The 20,312-nt window shown below is 55.3% G+C and overlaps 1 protein-coding gene across 2 annotated transcripts in view; it reads left to right on the top strand.

Moving 5' to 3' along the window:
- The window catches only part of FOXK2 (forkhead box K2), a 62,514-nt gene that overhangs the window by 22,579 nt on the left and 19,623 nt on the right, over positions 1-20,312 (top strand). For both annotated transcript variants that reach the window (XM_051838822.2, XM_051838821.2), the window contains exon 2: positions 18,221-18,415. In XM_051838822.2, the coding sequence (XP_051694782.1) occupies positions 18,221-18,415 (195 nt within the window). The remainder of the gene's footprint in view (positions 1-18,220; positions 18,416-20,312) is intronic.

Below are 20,312 nucleotides of genomic sequence, written 5' to 3'. Positions count from 1 at the left end.
AAGTGCCTGGGAAAGCAGAAGATGGCTCAAGTGCTTAGGCCATTGTCATCCACCTGGGAGACACAGAGATGGAGTTCCGGGCTCCGGACTTCAGCGTGGCCCAGTCCTGGCTGTTGTGGCCATGGGGGAGTGAACTAGTATATAGAGGATCTCTTTTTCTCTTTGTAACTACCTTTCAAATAAATAAATATTAAAATTTTAAAAAGGTTTATTTTATTAATTTGAAAGGTGGAGATACAGAGAAAGAAAGAGATCTTCCGTACTCTGGTTCACTCCCCAGATTGCCACACTGGCCAGGACTAGGCTACACCAAAGCCAGAGTAGGAATTCTGCCAGGTCTCCCATGTGGATACAGAGGCTCAAGCATCTGGGGCCGTCCTCTGCTGCTTTCCTAGGTGCATTAGCAGGGAGCTGGACTGGAAGTGGAGCAGCTAATACTTGAACTGGTACCCATATGGGAATGCTGGCATCGCCAGTGGCGGCTTTACCCACTGCACCACGATACCTACCCCTTAAATTTTTTTTTAAAGTATAAAAATTGAAAGTGTTGGGGCCTGTGCTGTGGCATAGCAGGTAAAGCCACCCCCTACAGTGCTGGTAATCTCATATGGGGTGCTGGTCTGGGTCCCGGCTGCCCCACTTCTGATCCAGCTTTATGCTGTGGCCTGGGAAAGCAGAAGATGCTATGGCTTGGGCTTTTGCACTTGGCCCCTGCACCCATGTGGGAGGCCCGGAAGAAGCTTCTGGCTCCTGGCTTGGGATCAGCCCAGCTCCAGCCATGGAGGCAATTTGGGGAGTAAACCAGTGGATGGAAGACCTCCTCCTCCCCCTCCCCCTCCCCCTCCCCCTCCCTCTCCCCCTCTCCCTCCCCCTCTCCCTCCCCCTCTACCTCCCCCTCTACCTCTCCCTCCCTCCCTCCTTCCCTCCCCCCCCCGCAACTCTGCCTTTCAAATAAATAAATAAATCTTTTTTTTTTTTTAAAGAAGCATACATGGCTTCTTTTCATTCTTTTTTTCTTTTTTTTATTTATGTATTTGTTTATTTGAGAGGCAGAGTTACAGAGTGAAGAAGAGAGACAGATCTTCCATCTACTCATCAGTCTCCCACGTGAATGCAGGGGCCAAGCACTTGGGCCGTCCTCTGCTGCTTTCCCGAGTGCATTAGCAGGGAGCTGGCTCAGAAGTGGAGCAGCCGGGACTGAAACCAGCTTCTTCATGGGTGTGGGCGTTGCAGGTGCCGGCTGAAGCTGCTGTGCTACAGTACTGGACCCTGATGGTTTCTAAATATCCTTTCCAGCATTTAGCTGAAGAGTTTTGTTTTAGGTGTCAGCATTGTGGCGTAGCAGGTTAAACCTCTGCCTGTGACACTGGCATCCCATATGGACACCAGTTGAGAAGGAGAGGCGGGGTGGGGGGGCTCTTCCATCCGCTGGTTCACTCCCCAGTTGACCGCAACGGCTGGAGCTGCGCCGATCCAAAGGCAGACGCCAGGAGCTTCTTCCAGGTCTCCCACGCAGGTGCAGGGGCCCAAGCACTTGGGCCATCTTCTGCTGCTTTCCCAGGCCATAGCAGAGGGCTGGATCAGAAGTGGAGCAGCTGGGACTTGAACCGGTGCCCATATGGGATGCTGGCACTGTAGGTAACAGCTTTACCCGCTACTCCACAGTGCCAGCCCCTGCTCCACTTCTGATCTAGCTCCCTGCTAATGCACCTGGGAAAGCAGCAGAGGATGGTCCAAGTGCTTGGTCCCCTGCACCCATGTGGGAGACTCTGAGGAGGCTCCTGGCTCCTGGCTTTGGCCTGGCCTAGCCTCGCCCTGGCCATTGAGGCCATTTGGGGAGTGAACCAGCAGATTAAACAACCAAATAAATAAATCTTTAAAGTTATTTATTTGAGAAGCATAGAGGGTCCAGCGCTGTGGCGTAGTGGGTAAAGTGGCTGCCTGTAGTGCCAGCATCCCATATGGGCACTGGTTCGAGTCTCGGCTGCTCTACTTCTAATCCAGCTCTCTGCTATGGCCTGGGAAATCAGTGGAAGATGACCCAAGTTCTTGGACCCCTGTACCCACGTGGGAGACCCAGAAGAAGCTCCTGGCTCCTGGCTTCGTGTTGGCTCAGCTCCAGCCATTGCGGTCAACTGGGGAGTGAACCAGCGGATGGAAGACCTCTTCCCTCACTCCCCCTGTCTGTCCTTCTGTGTGTAACTCTGACTTTCAGATAAATAAATAAATCTTAAAAAAATTCACAGAGACAGATTGAGAAAACTTGCCCATCTGCTGATTCACTTACTTCCCAGCTGGCTGCAATGGCTGGGCTGGTCCAGGCTGAAGCCAGGAGCCCGGAGTCTCACATGTGGATGGGACCTAAGCGCTTGGGCCATCGTCTGCTGCGTTCCCAGGACTGTTAGCAGGGAGCTGGATTGGAACAGCGTCGTCTGCTGCGTTCCCAGGACTGTTAGCAGGGAGCTGGATTGGAACAGCCAGAGCTGGAGCTGAGGCTTTGCTGTGGGATGCTAGCATCATAGGCAGTGGCTTAACTCACTGTGCCACAAACCCGCCCCTAAAATTTATTTGTGAATAATTTAAAACTTAGAAAAAGTATCAGAATAATACAGAGATCTTACATATCCTGTATTCAGTTTTCAATGTTCTGCCATCTTTGCTCTCTCATCCTTTGAAAAGGATGAGAAAAAAACCTGTCATTAGGGTTTTTTGTTTTGTTTTGTTTTTGTTTTTGACAGGTAGGGTTATAGACAGAGAAAGAGAGACAGAGAGGACAGAGAGAAAGGTCTTCCTTCCGTTGGTTCACTCCCCAAATGACTGCTACGGCCGTCGCTGTGCTGGTCGGAAGCCAGGAGCCAGGTGCTTCTTCCCGGTCTCCCATGCGGGTGCAGGGCCCAAGCACTTGGGCCATCCTCCACTGCACTCCTGGGCCACAGCAGAGAGCTGGACTGGAAGAGGAGCAACCGGGACTAGAACCCAGTGCCCATATGGGATGCCAGCGCCGCAGGTGGAGGATTAACCCAGAGAGCCACGGCGCCGGCCCCCGTCGTTGGGTTTCCTGCACCAGTGGAGAGTGGTTAGGCACAGGTTAGGCACGTTGCCCCCTTACTAGCACTGAGCGTATTTCCTACGTTGAGAACATCCTACAGGGCGTCAGGAAGACAGGGAAAGCAGTGTCGACGTGTGGGCAGTGCTCTCCGTCGTCCTACCGCTGTGCAGTGTCTCCTCCCAGTCTCCCTATCTGTGTTGAGTGTTGAAAGGCCCACACCTCTGAGTTTGTGTGAGGTTTCTTTGTGCTCTGTGGATAGCAGTGTCCCCCAACTGGGCTGCAGGTGCGTGTGGCCTTCCTCTTGGTGGGGAGCTGCCCCCCCCCCCGCCCCCCGTGTGATTCCTCTTTGCTGTGGCAGCTGCTCGGCTCTGGAGGTCAAGTGTGGCTTCCGTGGCTGCTGCCTGATGGTCTTGTCAGAGCGCCCTGACTTGATGGCCCCTGGCTGAGGCCAAGTGCAAGAGCTGGCTCTGGTGGGCTTTTCTCTGAATAACTCACTCAGGGTTACTGCGTTGGCAGGGGTTGGCCTTCAAGATTTGATAGTTGATTTTTTTCCCTCCCTTTTTGTTGTTATTTGTGGCAAATAAAAGATAAGGAGGTATGTGTACATCTCGATATGCTTCTTTTATAAAAAAATTGTTTTTTGAAAGGCAGAGAGAGGCAGGAGATTTTTTTAAAAAAAGATTTAATTTATTTGAAAGGCAGAGTTATACAGAGGAGGAGAAGCAGAGAGAGAGAAATCTTCCATCCACTGCTTCACTCCCCAAATGGCCTCAATGGCTGGAGAAGAGTTGATCTGAAGCCAGGAGCTTCTTCCAGCTCTCCCACGTGGGTGCAGGGGCCCAAGGACTTGGGTCATCTGCTGCTGCTTTCCCAGGCCATAGCAGAGAGCTGGATAGGAAGTGGAGCAGCTGGGACTCAACCCAGTGCCCATATGGGATGTTGGCATTGCAGGAGGTGGCTTATCCTGCTAAGCCACAGTGCCGGCCCCATTTTTTAAAATATGTTTGTGACAAATTAAAAAAAATATTTACTTATTTGAGAAGTAGAGTTACAGACAGTGAGAGGGAGAGAGAAAGAGTGAACCTCCACCTGTTCACTCCTCAGATGGCCCCCACAGCCAGAGCTGGGCTGATCCAGAGCCAGGAGCCTCTTCTAGGTCTCTGACACAGGTGCAGGGGCCCCAGGACCTGGGCCATCCTCTGTGTTCTCCCGGCCACAGCAGAGCTGGACTAGAAGAGAGGCAGCCAGGACTGGAACCAGTGCCCACATGGGTTGCTAGAGCCACAGATAGAGGCTTAACCTACTGTGCCATGGCACCGGCCCCAAGATCTTCTATCTGTGGTTCATTTCCCAATGCCCACAACAGCCAGAGCTGGGCCAGGCCGGAGCTCGGAGCCCAGAACTGCATCTGGATCTCTCAGGGGACTGGCATGGACCCCAGTATCTGAGCCGTAACTGCTGCTTCTAGGATCTGTCTTAGGACGCTGCAGTCTGGGGAGCTGGACCCTGAACCAGTGTGGTGCGCGGTATCCTCAGCAGGCTGGGAACTGCCATGCACGGGCCGACCTCGACGTGTGCTGCTTGTGTTAAAGGGGACCAAAAGAGCAAGGCAGCCAGGCCCCAGCGTCCCAGTTCGTACTGAGCGCTGCGCTGTTGGTGTGCTGTGGACCGCTGTCAGCTCACACAGGGCACGGAAGCCTCGACGCGCTGACCCTCTGCTCAGCTGTGTGCTTTCTGCTGGACACTTGACTCTTGGAAAAGGAGGTGCATTATTAGTAAACTCATTTTCTTTCTTTTTTTTTAAGATTATTTTATTTAAAATAGTGATGAAGAGCAGAGATCTTCATCTGCTCGTTCGCTTTCCAAATGGCTGCAATGGCTGCAATGGATCCAGGCTGAAACCAGGAACCTGAAACTTCCTTAGGACTCGCACACGGGTGGCAGGGGGCTGAGGCACTTGGGACATCTTTCGCTTTTGCCAGCCGCATTAGCAGGGAGCTGGGTCAGAAGTGGAGCAGCTGGGACTCAAACCTGTGCTGCTGTGGGGTGCTGGCCTAACAGTCAGCAACTCAATCCACTGTACCTCAGTGCCGGCTCTAGCAAACTGGTTGTGAAAGTGAATTTACTGGGGTCGGCGCTGTGGCATAGTAGGGTATGTGTCTGCCTTCGACACAGGCATCCTATGTAGGCGCTGGCTTGTGTCCTCACTGCTCCTCTTCCGATCCAGCTCCCTGCTAATGTGCCTAGGAAAGCAGTAGAGATGGTCCAAGTGTTTGGGTCTCTGCCACGCGCATGGGAGGCCTAGATGGAGCTCCTGGCTCCTGGCTCCTGGCTCCTGGCTTTGTCCTGTCCCAGCCCTGGCTGTTGTGGCCATTTGGGGAGTGAACTAGGGAATGGAAGATCTCTGTGTCTTGCTGTTAACCTTTCTTTCTTTCTTTTTGTCTTTCTCTCTCTCTCTCTCTCTCTCTTTTTTTTTTTTTTTTTTTTTTTGGACAGGCAGAGTTAGAGACAAAGAGAAAGGTCTTCCTTTTCCATTGGTTCACCCCCCAAATGGCTGCTACGGTCGGCGTGCTGCGCCAATCCGAAGCCATGAGCCAGGTGCTTCCTCTTGGTCTCCCATGCGGGTGCAGGGCCCAAGCACTTTGGGCCATCCTCCACTGCCTTCCTGGGTCACAGCAGAGAGCTGGACAGGAAGAGGAGCAATCCGGCGCCCCACAGGCAGAGGATTAGCCTATTGAGCTGGCCTTTCTTTCTGTCTTTCTTTCTTGAATGCTGGTGCGACAGGCAGAGGATTAACCTACCGCGCCTAACCTTTCAAATAAATAAATCTTAAGGCTGGCGCTGTGGCTCAGTGGGTTAAAACCCCAGTCTGCTGTGCCGGTACCCCATATGGGCTGCTCCATTTCGATCCAGCTCTCTGCTATGGCCTGGGAAAGCAGTAGAAGATGGCCCACGTACTTGGGTGGCCCTTGCACCCACATGGGAGACCTGGAAGAAGTTCCTGGCTCCTGGCTTCAAATTAGTCTGATATGGGATGTGCCAAACACCAACCCCCCAGGTTTATTTTTTTAAGATGTATATCCAGTGTCTGTTTCTTTGAGCTGAATGGGATTCCTTTAAGAAATGCAATGTGGGGGGAGGGTGCGGCGCTGTGGTGTAGTGGGTAAAGCTGCTGCCTGCAGTGCCAGCAAAACATATGGGCACCAGTTCCCGTCCTGGCTGCCCCTCTTCCTATCCAGCTCTCTGCTATGGCCTGGGAAATAAGTAGAAGATGGCTCAGGTCCTTGGGCCCTGCACCCACGTGGGAGACCTGGGAGAGGCTCCTGGCTCTGGGTCGGCACAGTTCTGGCTCTTGTGGCCATCTGGGGAGTGAACCAGCAGATGGAAGGCCTCTCTCTCTCTCTAAGATTTATTTGAAAGTCAGAGTTACACACAGAGAGAAGGAGAGGCAGAGAGAGAGGTCTTCCATCCGCTGGTTCACTCCCCAATTGGCCGCAACGGCTGGAGCTGCGCTGATCTGAAGCCAGGAGCTTCTTCCGGGTCTCCCACATGGTTGCAGCGGCCCAAGGACTTGGGCCACCTTCTACTGCTTTCCTAGGCCACAGTAGAGAGCTGGATTGAAAGTGGAGCAGCAGGGACTTGAACCAGTGCCTATATGGGATGTTGGCACTGCAGGTGGCAGCCTTACTCACTACACCACAGCACCGGCCCCATGATCTCTCTCTGCCTCTGCCTCTTTGTTTATCTGCCTTTCGAACGAATAAGTAAATATTTAAAATAAAAAAATAAAAATAGGCAACAGGGGCCAGCCCTATGCTGTAGCTGCTCTGCTTCTGATCCAGCTCTCTGCTATGGCCTGGGAAGGCAGCAGCAGATGACCCAAGTGTTTGGGTCCCAGAACCCACGTGTGAGACCCAGAATAAGCTCCTGGCTTCGGCCTGGCCCAGCCCTGGCCATTGCAGCCATGTGGGGAGTGAACCAGCAGGTGGGAGACCAACTTCCTTCCCTCCCGCTCTCTCTTGCTCTGCCTCTGCCCCTCCTTCTCTGTAACTCTTTGAAATAAATAAATAAATCTTTAAAAAAAAAAAAAACAACAAAAAAAAGAAATGCAACAAATTAACCCAATACATTTTCTAAAAGAGCTCATTTGTGGCGATTTCACTAAATGGCATCCTAGGAGATGGTATCTGCTGTCAGGCCCTGTGTGTGTTTAAATACTAAGTTTATAGGATGTGAACCAGTAAATATTCAGACTGCAAAGAGACAGAAGCTGTGCTTTGCCTGGCTTGCCTCTTAGCTCTCAGTGGGTACTGGTCAGGCTGGTCTCAGGCTAGAGGTGGTCCTTTGATTCAGTGTGGGTTTGCCCTGGAATCTCGGGTGACTTTGCTGTGGAAGGGGAAGGGATTTCGGTGTGGTCCTCACACTCTCTTGGTGGCCTCTGTGTGAAGAGGCCCCCACTCCTCCTCCAGCGCCCAGTGGGTTGCTGTGAATTTGGGTGGTACAGTCGGAGAAGCCCGGCCTGTGAGAGGTGAGAGGAGCCATGCTGGGTGGAGGGCTCCCGGCGGTGGCCTGTGAGATGTGAGAGGAGCCATGCTGGGTGGAGGGCTCCCGGCGGTGGCCTGTGAGATGTGAGAGGAGCCATGCTGGGTGGAGGGCTCCCGGCGGTGGCCTGTGAGATGTGAGAGGAGCCATGCTGGGTGGGCTAGAAGACCGCAGAGGCCCTGCTGTGGAGCTGGACCGTCAGGCTGGCCCAGTGCTGGCCGATGAAACCATCTGGGGAGTGACCTAACGGATGGAAGATCTCTCTGGAACTTTTTCAAATGAATTAATAAATAAATGTTTTTAAAAAAATTAGAGAAACGAAAAAGCAAACCAATCACAAACGCGTGTGCCCTGGGGGGCCAGCCCCTCAACCTCAAGGCACTGCCTGCTCCCACCTCTGCTGAACTGCCTCATGCTCCGCTTCTCCCCTCCCCGCCCCTCCCCTCCCTTCCCTTCCCCTCCCTTCCCCTCCCTTCCCCTCCCTTCCCCCCCTTCCCCTCCCCTCCCCTCCCCTCCCCTCCCCTCCCCTCCCCTCCCCTTCTTCCCTTCCTTTCCTTTCCTTTCTCCTTTCCTTTCTCCTTTCCTTTCTCCTTTCCTTTCTCCTTTCCTTTCCCCTTTCCTTTCTCCTCTCCTCTCCCCTCCCCTCCCCTCCCCTCCCCTCCCCTCCCCTCCCCTCCCCTCCCCTCCCCTCCCCTCTCCTCCTCTCTGCTGTGGCCTGGGAAGGCAGTGGAAGATGGCCCAAGTGATTGGGCCCCTGCACCCACGTGGGAGACCCGCGAGAAGCTCTGGACCCCTGGCTTTGGCCTGGCATGGCCCCAACCGTTGTGGCCATTTGGGGGAGTGAACTAGTGGGTGGAAGATCTCTCTCTGTTTCCCCCCTCTCTCTGTGGTTCTGCCTTTCCAATAGGTAAATAAACCTTTTAAAAAACGTTTCTGGAGAACTTGCAAAGGAAATGGCTCGGTGCCAGAAGAGGAAATACGCAGCTCCCACCTGTGACCCTGGGCCCTGTGGTGTGGTGGTGGTGGTGGGTGGTCTGGGTTCCAGAAGACCGCAGTGTGTGCTGTGTGGTTTCACATGCTGTAGCACCCATAATCCAGCACAGTGGAGCTTCTGTCGTAAAGTTCTAGAATGTTCTCCATCAGTGGGCTCATTATAGGCTAGAAGTGGCTCCTTTTCAGTTTGGGTCAGAATTGGCTGCCCAAGGCTTTTAGGTAAGTGTTTTCAGAGCTGTTTGCTTTTGGGATTGTAGACCTGTGTCAGGTGCACAGAGGCTGAGGGGCTGGGGGGTGTGGGGGGTGTGGGTGAGGGGCTGGCAGCCGTGGGCCTTGCTGTCCTCCAGTTCTAGATCCCAGTCCTGCCATGTCCTCTGCGCTCCTCCCTGTGAGCTCACAGTGTCCATCCTGGTCTGCTCTGCCTCCTGGAAGTCATAGATCAGCTGCCTGAACATTTTCACACCCCTCTCCCTCTCTTCCTCCTTCCTTGTAGTTTTTTTTTTTTTTTTTTTTTTTTAAACATAGAACCTAATACGTTTATTTCAACCCTAGGAAGCAAACTGAGGAAGGAATAAAGAGGAAAACGAGTAGCACAGAAAGGATTAAGAAGCTGAAGGTCAGGTTGTCTCATTTCGTGCTGTTTAATCCCAGGTAGAGCAGTCAGTTTGAGGTCACTGAACTTGAAGGTTTGCTATGAAGGTGTGTAAAACCCTGAGAAGGCATTATTAGACTTTTCCTTTTTGTGCAAGATTCCAAATAAATTTTGGTTAAATAAGCTTGCAGTTAGCAGTTACATATGCAGGGGCGTGCCATGGGTTGAGCTGTGCAGACAGTATAAATACTGAAGGGTTCCCCTGTAGCTCTTGACTTAGTGGTTTTTCACCTGGACTTCTAGGATATTGTGTGTGTGTTTTTTTTTTAATTAGTATTTATTTATTTATTTATTTATTTATTTGAGGGAGACAGAGTAAGAGCTGCCATCTGCTGGTTCATTCCCCCAAGGGCCTCCGACAACTGGGAATGTGTAGGGGCCAAAGTCAGGATCCAAGAACTTAGTCTGCATGTCCTGTGTGTAAGCCAGAGACCCGAGTACTTGAGCTGTTACCTGCTTCCTCCTTGGTCCACGTTAGTAGGAAGCTGGAGTTAGGAGCCAGAACTGGGCATCAAATATAGATGGGTGGCTGGCGCCACGGCTCACTAGGCTAATCCTCTGCCTGCGGCGCCGGCACCCTGGGTTCTAGTCCCGGTTGGGGTGCCAGATTCTGTCCCGGTTGCTCCTCTTCCAGTCCAGCTCTCTGCTGTGGCCTGGGAAGGCAGTGGAGGATGGCCCAGGTCCTCGGGCCCTGCACCCGCATGGGAGACCAGGAGGAAGCATCTGGTTCCTGGCTTTGGATCGGCGCAGTGTGCCAGCCGTAGTGGCCATTTGGGGGGTGAACCAATGGAAAAGGAAGACCTTTTCTTTCTGTCTCTCTCTCACTGTCTTAACTGCCTGTCAAAAAAAGATAGATAGATAGATAGATAGATAGATAGATAGATAGATAGATACTCTGATGTGGACATAGGGTATGTGTGTGTGTTTCATGTTTGTTTATTTTTTAAGATTTATTCATTTGAAAGGCAGCGTTACAGAGAGGGAGGGAGGGAGGGAGGGAGGGAGAGAGAGAGAGATATCTTTCATCTGCTGGTTTACTCCCCAGATAGCCGCTACTGCTAGAGCTTCTCTGATCCAGAGCCAGGAGCTTCTTCCCGGTCTCCCACGCGGGTGCAGGGCCCAAGCACTTGGGCCATCCTCCACTGCACTCCTGGGCCACAGCAGAGAGCTGGGTGGAAGAGGAGCAGGGGCTGGCGCTGTGGCTCAGTAGGTAAAGCCTCTGCCTGTGGTGCTTTCATCCCATATGGGCGCCGGTTCTAGTCCCGGCTTCTCCTCTTCTGACCCAGCTGTCTATGGGCGCTGGTTCTAGTCCCGGCTGCTCCTCTTCTGACCCAGCTCTCTATGGGCGCTGGTTCTAGTCCCGGCTGCTCCTCTTCTGATCCAGCTCTCTATGGGCGCTGGTTCCAGTCCCGGCTGCTCCTCTTCTGATCCAGCTCTCTATGGGCGCTGGTTCCAGTCCCGGCTGCTCCTCTTCTGATCCAGCTCTCTATGGGCGCTGGTTCTAGTCCCGGCTGCTCCTCTTCTGATCCAGCTCTCTATGGGCGCTGGTTCTAGTCCCGGCTGCTCCTCTTCTGATCCAGCTCTCTATGGGCGCTGGTTCTAGTCCCGGCTGCTCCTCTTCTGATCCAGCTCTCTATGGGCGCTGGTTCTAGTCCCGGCTGCTCCTCTTCTGATCCAGCTCTCTATGGGTGCTGGTTCTAGTCCCGGCTGCTCCTCTTCTGACCCAGCTCTCTGCTATGGCCTGGGAAACCAGCAGAAGATGCCCAAGTCCTTGGGCTCCTGCAACCACATGGGAGACCTGGAGGAAACTCCTGGTTTCTGATCAGTGCAGCTCAGGCTGTTGCAGCCATTTGGGGAGTGAACCAGCAGATAGAAGACTTCTCTCTCTGTCTCTCCCTCTAACTCTCTGTAACTCTTAACTCTCAAATAAATGAATAAATAAAGAAGAGGAGCAGTGGGACATCCCATATGGGATGCCAGCATGGCAGGTAGTGGTTTTACCCACTGTGTCACAGCTCCAGCCCCTTTAATGTTCATTTATTTTCATCTACTTGAAAGGCTGAGCAAGAGAGAGAGAGAGAGAGAGAGAGAGAGAGAGAGAGAGAGAGAGAGCGCGCGCGCGCTTCCATCCTCTGGTTTGCTCACCTGAAACACCCAGGGATGGGCCAGGCCAAAGCCAGGAGTCTGGAATTCCGTCCAGGTCTCCCACATGATTGACAGGAACGGGACCGGAAGCAGAGCAGCCAGGACTCAAACAGGTGCTCTAGACGCGGCAGCCTAACCCGCGGCATCCTGGCTCTGGCCCCGAACACTGTACTGTGAGGTCACCGCTCAGAGTGCTTTCTCAGTCCCCCCGATGATGGTGACTTTTGTGTGTAATTTCTTACAGAGAAGTGTGCAGACCCTAAGGAAAGCTCCATGAGACTCCGTTCCCATGAGCTGCACCGCAGGGGGTGTTACACCATCGCGTCGCCCTCCCCTGCTCTTGAACTACTGTCTGGGGACTCCGGGCTTTGTAGGGGCGCTGCGTTCACGCCCACTCAGCAGGGTGGACAGAGGAAAAGGCTGCACTTGAGGACCTGCGTCCCGGCCTCTCCCAGATACCGGCTGTGCTGCAGCCCCTGGGCACGGGCAGAGCTCCTGGCATGCCACAGCTTCACCCGCATCTGCCATCTTCTTTTTTTCTTTTAGCAAGTGCTGGGGTTTTTACTTATTTGAGAGGGCGAAGAGAGTAAACTCCCATCTGCTATTTCACTCACCAAATGCCCTCAGCAGCTGGGGCTGGGCTGGGGCCAAAGCTGGGCACTGGAGCCAAGTGTGTGGCCCCAGCTGCATGAGGCATCCCCGCTGGCTCCCAGGTCTGCAGCAGTGGGGAGCGGGAACTTTCCTCCAGCCAGGGGCTCGACCGTTCAGAACCATATAGGCAGGGGCAGCTCTGTAGCCTGATGGATGGCTGTGACACCCACGTCCCACATCAGAGCCCCTGCTCTGGCTCCAGCTTCCTGTTGATGCACACCCTGAGAGGCCGTGATGATGGCTCAAAAGGTTGGGTTGCAGCCACGCGTGTGGGAGACCTAGGTTGAGTAGGTTGAGTTCCCGGCTCCCTGCTCCCCTGGCTGTTGGGGACTTGGGGGAGGGAAAGAGCAGATGGAACTCCGTCTTGCTGTCTCCCTGCCTCTCAAATAAACAAGGACTTAACAAAAAACCAACCGGGCCGGCGCCGCGGCTCACTAGGCTAATCCTCCGCCTAGCGGCGCCGGCACACCGGGTTCTAGTCCCGGTCGGGGTGCCGGATTCTGTCCCGGTTGCCCCTCTTCCAGGCCAGCTCTCTGCTGTGGCCAGGGAGTGCAGTGGAGGATGGCCCAGGTGCTTGGGTCCTGCACCCCATGGGAGACCAGGAAAAGCACCTGGCTCCTGGCTCCTGCCATCGGATCAGCGCGGTGCGCCGGCTGCAGCGCGCCGGCCACGGCGGCCATTGGAGGGTGAATCAACGGCAAAGGAAGACCTTTCTCTCTGTCTCTCTCTCTCACTGTCCACTCTGCCTGTCAAAAAAACAAACAAACAAAAACAAAAAAAACAAAAAAAAAACCCTACAAAAAAAAACACAACCTTTTCTTTCTCTTTTTCTCTTCCCTTCCCTTCTTCTTCTTTCTTCTTTCTTCTTTCTTCTTCTTCTTCTTTTTTTTTTTTTTAAGATTTATTAGTCACACAGGGATTCTTAATCCACTGGTCTACTTCCCAAATGGCCACAATAGCCAGGGCTGGGCCAGGCCGGAGCCAGAAGCCTCTTTGGGATCTCCCACATGGGTGCAGAGACCCAAGCACGTGGGTCATCTTCCCTGCTTTGCCAGGCACGTTGGCAGGGAGCTGTTTTGGAAGTGGAGCAACCAGGACTTGAACCGGTGCCCATCTAGGATGCCAGCATTGCAGGTGACAGTTTTTTAACCTGCTACGCCACAACACTGCCCCCAAATGTCTGCGGTGTTGGGGGGAAAAATACAGGTAGGGCTGAAGGGACATTTTCTCTAGCCCAGCACCTACAGAGAAGGTATATGCCCCCAGGAAGTGATCTGCTAGAGTTGGGAAGAAAGTAGCTTCCACTTATTTTTCTGATCCTGCTTTAGTTTCTGTTTTTCTGTGCTTTATAAACCGTACAGGTCCACCTATGAAAATGTACGATTTCCTAATTTTTATTTAAATTTGTTTTAAAATTTGAGAGACGGGGGAGAGAGAGTTCCCATCTGTTAGTTTACTCCCCAGATCCCCCCAGCAGCCAGGGCTGGGGCTGGGTCAGGCCACAGCGGGGCGTTGGGAACCCAGTTCAGTCTCCCATGTAGGTGGCCAGAGCCCACCTGCTTGAGCCTTCCTCTCTGTGTCCAGAGTGCTCACTAGCAGGAAGCTGGATCAGAGGCAGAGTGGGCTCTAACCAGGCCCTCCCCAGGAAGGGATGTGGACACCCCTGGTGGGGCCTTGGCCACCGTGCCGCCATGATCACCCCATCAGGGTGGGTCTGGGACTGAGCCCGTGCAGGCCTGTACGGCCTGTGGGCAGCTCAACCAGTGCCCTAACACTCAGCCCTTGGAATTGTTTTCTGAGTAGGCAGAAAGGAGCTTGCTCATGGGAGTGTGTCCAGTTCCGTGTGTTGTGTGCGTCATGCTGGAGAGAATGTCAGTCTGTGGGGAGCCATGGCTGTCGTCCCGGGGGCTGCGGTCCAGGTGGGCAGCAAGGCAGAGGAAGCTGAGTGGCGCTCCTTGGCCCTGTCTGCCGTGGCTTGGTTGACAGAGGGGGTCTCTGCCGTCGTTTCCTGGTCAGAGTCACTCCACAGAAGCACAGGTGCCGTGCGCAGGGACTGTGCGGTTCCTGGAGGCGTCTGACTCCAGGTTCACAAGACCCCGAGGCGAGATCTTTGCCTCCGTCCTCGGGCCGTGTGACAAGCACGACAGTTTCTACACTGGGGTCCTTTGAAGAAACGGGACAGAGCGGGCGCTCCTGTGGTGGACGTTACCTGGAAAGGGTCATTTATCCGGCACTGGGAGGCATGGGAGGTGTTGGGTGGTTATTCTCAGCACATCGGTCAGTTGACTGGACTTGCTTTGTTGTAAGAGATGCCACTAAATTTAGTTTTCCTTTATTGAATTTGGAAGTGACTGTGTTTCCCTCTCCAAGTGCCCACAGCAGCCAGGGCGGAGCTGGGCTGGAGCTGCAGCCCCGCCTCCCAGGGTCTGCGTCAGCAGGAAGCTGGAACTGGGCGTCGAGCCAGAACTCAGACCCAGACTCTGGTGTGGAGCGCAGGTGTTACCGGGGGGGGGGGGGGGTCTTTTTTTTTTTTTTTTAAGGTTTATTTATTTGAAAGGCAGAGTTACAGAGGGCAGAGGCCAAGCGAGGTCTTCCATCTGCTGGTTTACTCCTCAAATGGCTGCAGTGGCCAGAGCTGGGAGGATCTGAAGCCAGGAGCTTCTTCCGGATCTCCCATGTGGGTGCAGGGCCCAAGGACTTGGGCCATCTTCCCCTGCTTTCCCAGGCCACAACAGAGAGCTGGATCAGAAGTGGAGCAGCTGGGACTTGAACCGGCACCCAAGTTGGATGCTGACACTGCAGGCAGCGACTTCACCCGCTACGCCACAGTGCTAGCCCATCAGGGGTGTCTTAACCGCTTCACCAAACACCCACCCCTGTATGCCTGCATTTCTGTGACATGTTGTCCCGTGCCCCGCTGCATGGACTCCATAACCTGATCATGATAGCAGGGCTGTCTCATGCAGGCCTACCCGGTGCTGCCCTCTTGGGGCCGTGTATCCCAGCGTCTCCCAGACCCTGGACACCACTGTGTGCTCTCCGTTTGCCATTTTGAGAATTTTGTGTAAGCGGAGCCCTACACAGTGTCAATTCTGGGGCCTGCCCTTTCCACTCAGCAGATGAACCTCAGAGCCGCACAAGGTGGGCCGGGCATGTTACCCTGCAGGCCAGGGCTTGCTGAGGGGAACCCAGGCGAGAACCTGGCCCAGGGTCTTGCTGGTTGGAGGCCTCTGGAAGGTACTGGGGGCGGGGAGAGGGAGGCTGGAAGGGGAATGTTGGAGTCACTTGGCTGTGTGTGCAGGTGAGGGTTCCGGGTCGCGGCCTGCATGCTGCCACCTGGCAGTGGCACAGATGGGAGAACGGAAGCTGGAGTCTGGGCCCGAGGTGTCGGACGTTGGGTGTGAGTCCTTCAAGGGGCTGGGCGAAGCCCCGGGAGACGGGCCAGAGGGAGTGTGGTGTTTCGGGCACTGAGGAGGAGGTGGGCGCTGTCCTGGCTGTGGAGCCCAGTCTTCCAGGGGCTCCTTGCTGTGAAGCTCAAGGAGGGAACTGAGTGCGGCGTGAGCCCCTGCATCTGTGACGTGGGGGGACACGTGTGGCGTGAGCTCCTGCATCTGTGACGTGGGGGGGCACGTGTGGCGTGAGCCCCTACATCTGTGATGTGGGGGGACATGTGCGGCGTGAGCTCCTGCATCTGTGACGTGGGGGGGCACGTGTGGCCTGAGCTCCTGCATCTGTGACGTGGGGGGGGCACGTGTGGCGTGAGCTCCTACATCTGTGACGTGGGGGGACACATGCGGCGTGAGCTCCTACATCTGTGACGTGGGGGGACACGTGTGGCGTGAGCTCCTACATCTGTGACGTGGGGGGGGCACGTGTGGCGTGAGCCCCTGCATCTGTGACGTGGGGGGACACGTGTGGCGTGAGCCCCTACATCTGTGACGTGGGGGGGCACATGTGGCGTGAGCCCCTACATCTGTGACGTGGAGGGACACGTGCGGCGTGAGCTCCTGCATCTGTGACGTGGGGGGACACGTGTGGTGTGAGCCCCTACATCTGTGACGTGGGGGGACATGTGTGGCGTGAGCCCCTGCATCTGTGACGTGGGGGGACATGTGTGGCGTGAGCCCCTGCATCTGTGACGTGGGGGGACATGTGTGGCGTGAGCCCTGCCTCCTGTGACGTGGGGGGACACGTGCGGTGTGAGCCCTGCCTCCTGTGACGTGGGGGGGGGGCACGTGCGGTGTGAGCCCTGCTTCCTGTGACGTGGGGGGGGGGGACACGTGCGGTGTGAGCCCTGCTTCCTCGTGACGGGGGGGGGACACGTGCGGTATGAGCCCTGCTTCCTCGTGACATGGGGGGGACACGTGCGGTGTGAGCCCTGCTTCCTGTGACGTGGGGGGGACACGTGCGGTGTGAGCCCTGCCTCCTGTGACGTGGGGGGGGGGGCACGTGCGGTGTGAGCCCTGCTTCCTGTGACGTGGGGGGGACACGTGCGGTGTGAGCCCTGCCTCCTGTGACGTGGGGGGGGGGGGACACGTGCGGTGTGAGCCCTGCTTCCTCGTGACGGGGGGGGGACACGTGCGGTATGAGCCCTGCTTCCTCGTGACATGGGGGGGACACGTGCGGTGTGAGCCCTGCTTCCTGTGACGTGGGGGGGACACGTGCGGTGTGAGCCCTGCCTCCTGTGACGTGGGGGGGGGCACGTGCGGTGTGAGCCCTGCTTCCTGTGACGTGGGGGGGACACGTGCGGTGTGAGCCCTGCCTCCTGTGACGTGGGGGGACACGTGCGGTGTGAGCCCTGCTTCCTCGTGATGGGGGAGAGGGGGACACGTGCGGTGTGAGCCCTGCTTCCTGTGACGGGGGGACATATGTGGTATGAGCCCTGCTTCCTGTGACGGGGGAGGGGGAACATGTGCACACATGAGACAGGTCGAGCCACAGGAACCAGCTTCCGTGGTAATGGTGTTGATCACTTATGGTGTGGTGCCCTCCTGTTGACGCTGGTCCCCGCAGCTGAATTTCAGCTGTGCTGGCCAGTTGTGCATGGGTCAGCCGGCTTCTGCTCAGGAAATCAGCACCCATATCAGCACTTCTTCCTCTTGTTTTTTCGTTTAATGATTATTTTTATGTATTTGAAAAGTAGAGTTAAGAGTAAGCAAGTGAGCAGGAGATCCCACTGGTTCACTCTCCAAATGGCCGCAGTAGCCAGGGCTGGGCCAGGACAAAGCCAGGAACCTAGAACTCCATCAGGTCTCCTGGATGGTGGCAGGGGCCCAGGTAGTTGGGCCGTCTTCCCCTGCTTCCCCAGGCCGTTAGCAGGGAGCTGGCTCGGAAGTGGAGCAGCCGGAACTGAACCAGCACTCACACCAGGTGCCAGCCTTGCTGCCTGGCTTCTGCTCCGGTTCCCTGCTGGTGCCCGGGAAGCAGCAGCGATGGCCAAGTGCCTGGGCCTGCCACCTGGACCTGCGTGGAGTTTCTGGCTCCTGGCTCCAGCTGGCCCGGCTCTGGTTGTGGCCATCTGGGGAGTGAACCAGCGGATGGAAGATCTCCCTCTGCCTCTGCCTCGCTGTAAATCTGCCTTTCAAATAAATAAACAAATCTTAATTTTTTCTTTTTACTCCTTGAAGGTGTTTGGCTTGCATTTTCTTTTTGGAAACATTCTGGCGTCAGGTCACGGGGCAGCGCGAGTGTTGGTGACAAAGCTTCCCTGTGATGTAGTGTTTCTGCCCTGTTGGTTCAGTGAGAAAGGTGACGGACTTTTTAAAAGAAAAGCGCCTTTTGTTTCCCGAGTAGGAGGCTGCCACACACTTGTGTGTCTGGCTGGTGTCCCAGGACTGTGCGTATGTTCACTTTGAGAGGAATAGTGCCTTCTAAGTGAGACTGGTTTTGTTTTAAATCCACCGTGAACCTGCGCACTTGCTGTGAAGAGAGTAATGCAGGATAGGTGATACGGAATCTTTTTTGAGTTTGTTTTTTATTTTCCTATTTGGCTGATCTAAATAGTGGTTTTGACTTCAGTTGTAAGAAATCTCATTTGTGGTTTTGTTCCTTGAGTAAGTCGGTGTGGGTGAGGTGAGCCTTGGCGTGGGGAGCGGGTGCGGGGAGAGGGCCCCGTGCTGTGGGGACCCCCGGGACTGTCCTGTGCTGCCGGTGGCAGACGGCCGCTGACCATCGGCTTTCTTTTCCAGGTGTACATTCAGGTTCCCGAGCACAAACATCAAGATCACGTTCACTGCCCTGTCCAGCGAGAAGAGAGAGAAGCAGGAGGCGCCCGAGTCCCCGGTGAAGCCCGTGCAGCCGCACATCTCGCCCCTGACCATCAACATTCCAGACACCATGGCCCACCTCATCAGCCCCCTGCCGTCCCCGACGGGGACCATCAGGTACAGCACGCGTCCTCCATGACAGGACAGGCCCCTGTGCCCCCACACCTTCCCTGGGGCTGGGTGACCAGAGCCGTGAGCTTCTGGGACCCTGCTCTCCGTTCCCTGCGGTAGGAAGTGCGTCCCACGTAGTCCTGTCTTCCAGTCGCTGCTTTGGAGTGGAGCAGACTTGAAGGACATGTAGACTTGAAGTAATGTTGGTCTGAGGGCTAAGACAGGTGTTCACGTGCATTTTGAGTGTTTTGAGTTTGCTGCTATTTCCTGTAAGATCTGAAAACATTCACTTTGGTTTGCCCACGCTGAAGGGGCCACCTGGTGTCCGTGATGGTGTCCTGAGAGGCTGGAGGAAGCAGGGGAGGCAGCTTCCAAGCGCACCCATGCTGGCCACTGCGGGCAGACTGGAACCTCACACTGCGGCTAGGTTCATGGAGGACTCGAGTGGCTTGTGGCGAGGACAGCCTGGGTGCACGGCATGCTCTGTGCTGCTCCGGGGTCGGGTGGGCTGAGCACGTGGTCTGAGGAAGCCGCGCCGTGGCCCTGCTTCATGCTGTCCGTGCTGAGTGGAGACGAGGGTGCATCTGGGCATCCTGGCCTACATGATGCTGGGCTGGGGGTAAGCAGACATGTTTGTTTCTCTCCAGGGTCAGGGCCCTGCTCCCTGGGTCTCTCCACAGGGCAGGGCAGGGCAGGGCAGGGCAGGGCAGGGCTCCTTTTAGACTGCCCAGAGCTGTCCCTTACATGTGCTGATGGGGGAGAGAGGACACTCAGACAGCTCTGGGTCACACCTGTAGTCGCTCATCAGTGGTAGACCTCCTAGGACTGAGGAGGCTGAATAGATAAACCCATTGTGTGCAGGGGTTGGAACCTAACATTGTGACCATGTTGAGGTCACAGAGGAACTGGCCAGCGCAATCACTGTGAAATCCCAGTGACTTTATTTTATTTTGTTTTTTGTTTTTTTGGTGGAAATAGAAAACCCTTCCTAAAACACACGAGATTTCCAGGGCCCAGATAGGAAAGCAGTCTTCAGGAAGCAAAGGGAGAAGACTGAGACGCGAGCTTCTGAGCCCACACTTAGGCGAAGCCGCAGCAATGCCAGCAGAGCGGGACCAGGGACGGGACAGAAGGGAGCCCGCGCTCGGGCGGCCAGGCACGAGGACAGGCTTCCCCACAGGTGGTGCTGGGGCTCCGGAAGCCCGACATTCACGGGCAGCTCGGTGCTGTGGAGACCCGGAAGAAGCTCCTGGCTCCTGGCTTTGCATCGGCGCAGCTCAGGCCGTTGTGGACGTCGGGGAGTGAACCCTTGGATGGAAAATCAATCAAACAGTCCCTCCCTCCCTCTCCCTCTCCCTCTCCTCTCCCTCTCCCTCTCCCTCTCCCTCTCCCTCTCCCTCTCCCTCTGCCTCTGCCTCTGCCTCTGCCTCTGCCTCTCTATAACTCTGTCTTTCAAATAAATAAATAAATACAATGAAATACAATTAAAAAAAAAAGAGAGAGTGAAGCTGGACCCGTCCCTGACCCCCATAGAAGAGTGAACTCACGCAAAGACGACTGCTGAACTCTTGGAAGAATCGGAGGATGGAAGCTGTGCAGGAATTTGTACTTGACGCCAGGCCTCGGCAGCAGAAGAATAAAGACTAAACTTTATGAAAACTAAAACGTTGGCTGGCGCCGCGGCTCACTAGGCTAATCCTCCGCCGTGCGGCGCCGGCACACCGGGTTCTAGTCCCGGTCGGGGCACCGGATTCTGTCCTGTTACCCCTCTTCCAGGCCAGCTCTCTGCTGTGGCCCGGGAGTGCAGTGGAGGATGGCCCAAGTCCTTAGACCCCTGCACCTGCATGGGAGACCAGGAGAAGCACCTGGCTCCTGCCTTCGGATCAGCGCAGTGCGCTGGCCG

Source organism: Oryctolagus cuniculus, chromosome 17 (genome assembly GCF_964237555.1).
Source record: "Oryctolagus cuniculus chromosome 17, mOryCun1.1, whole genome shotgun sequence".
NCBI lineage: Eukaryota > Metazoa > Chordata > Mammalia > Lagomorpha > Leporidae > Oryctolagus > Oryctolagus cuniculus.
This window is presented reverse-complemented; position numbering and strand designations above follow the sequence as displayed.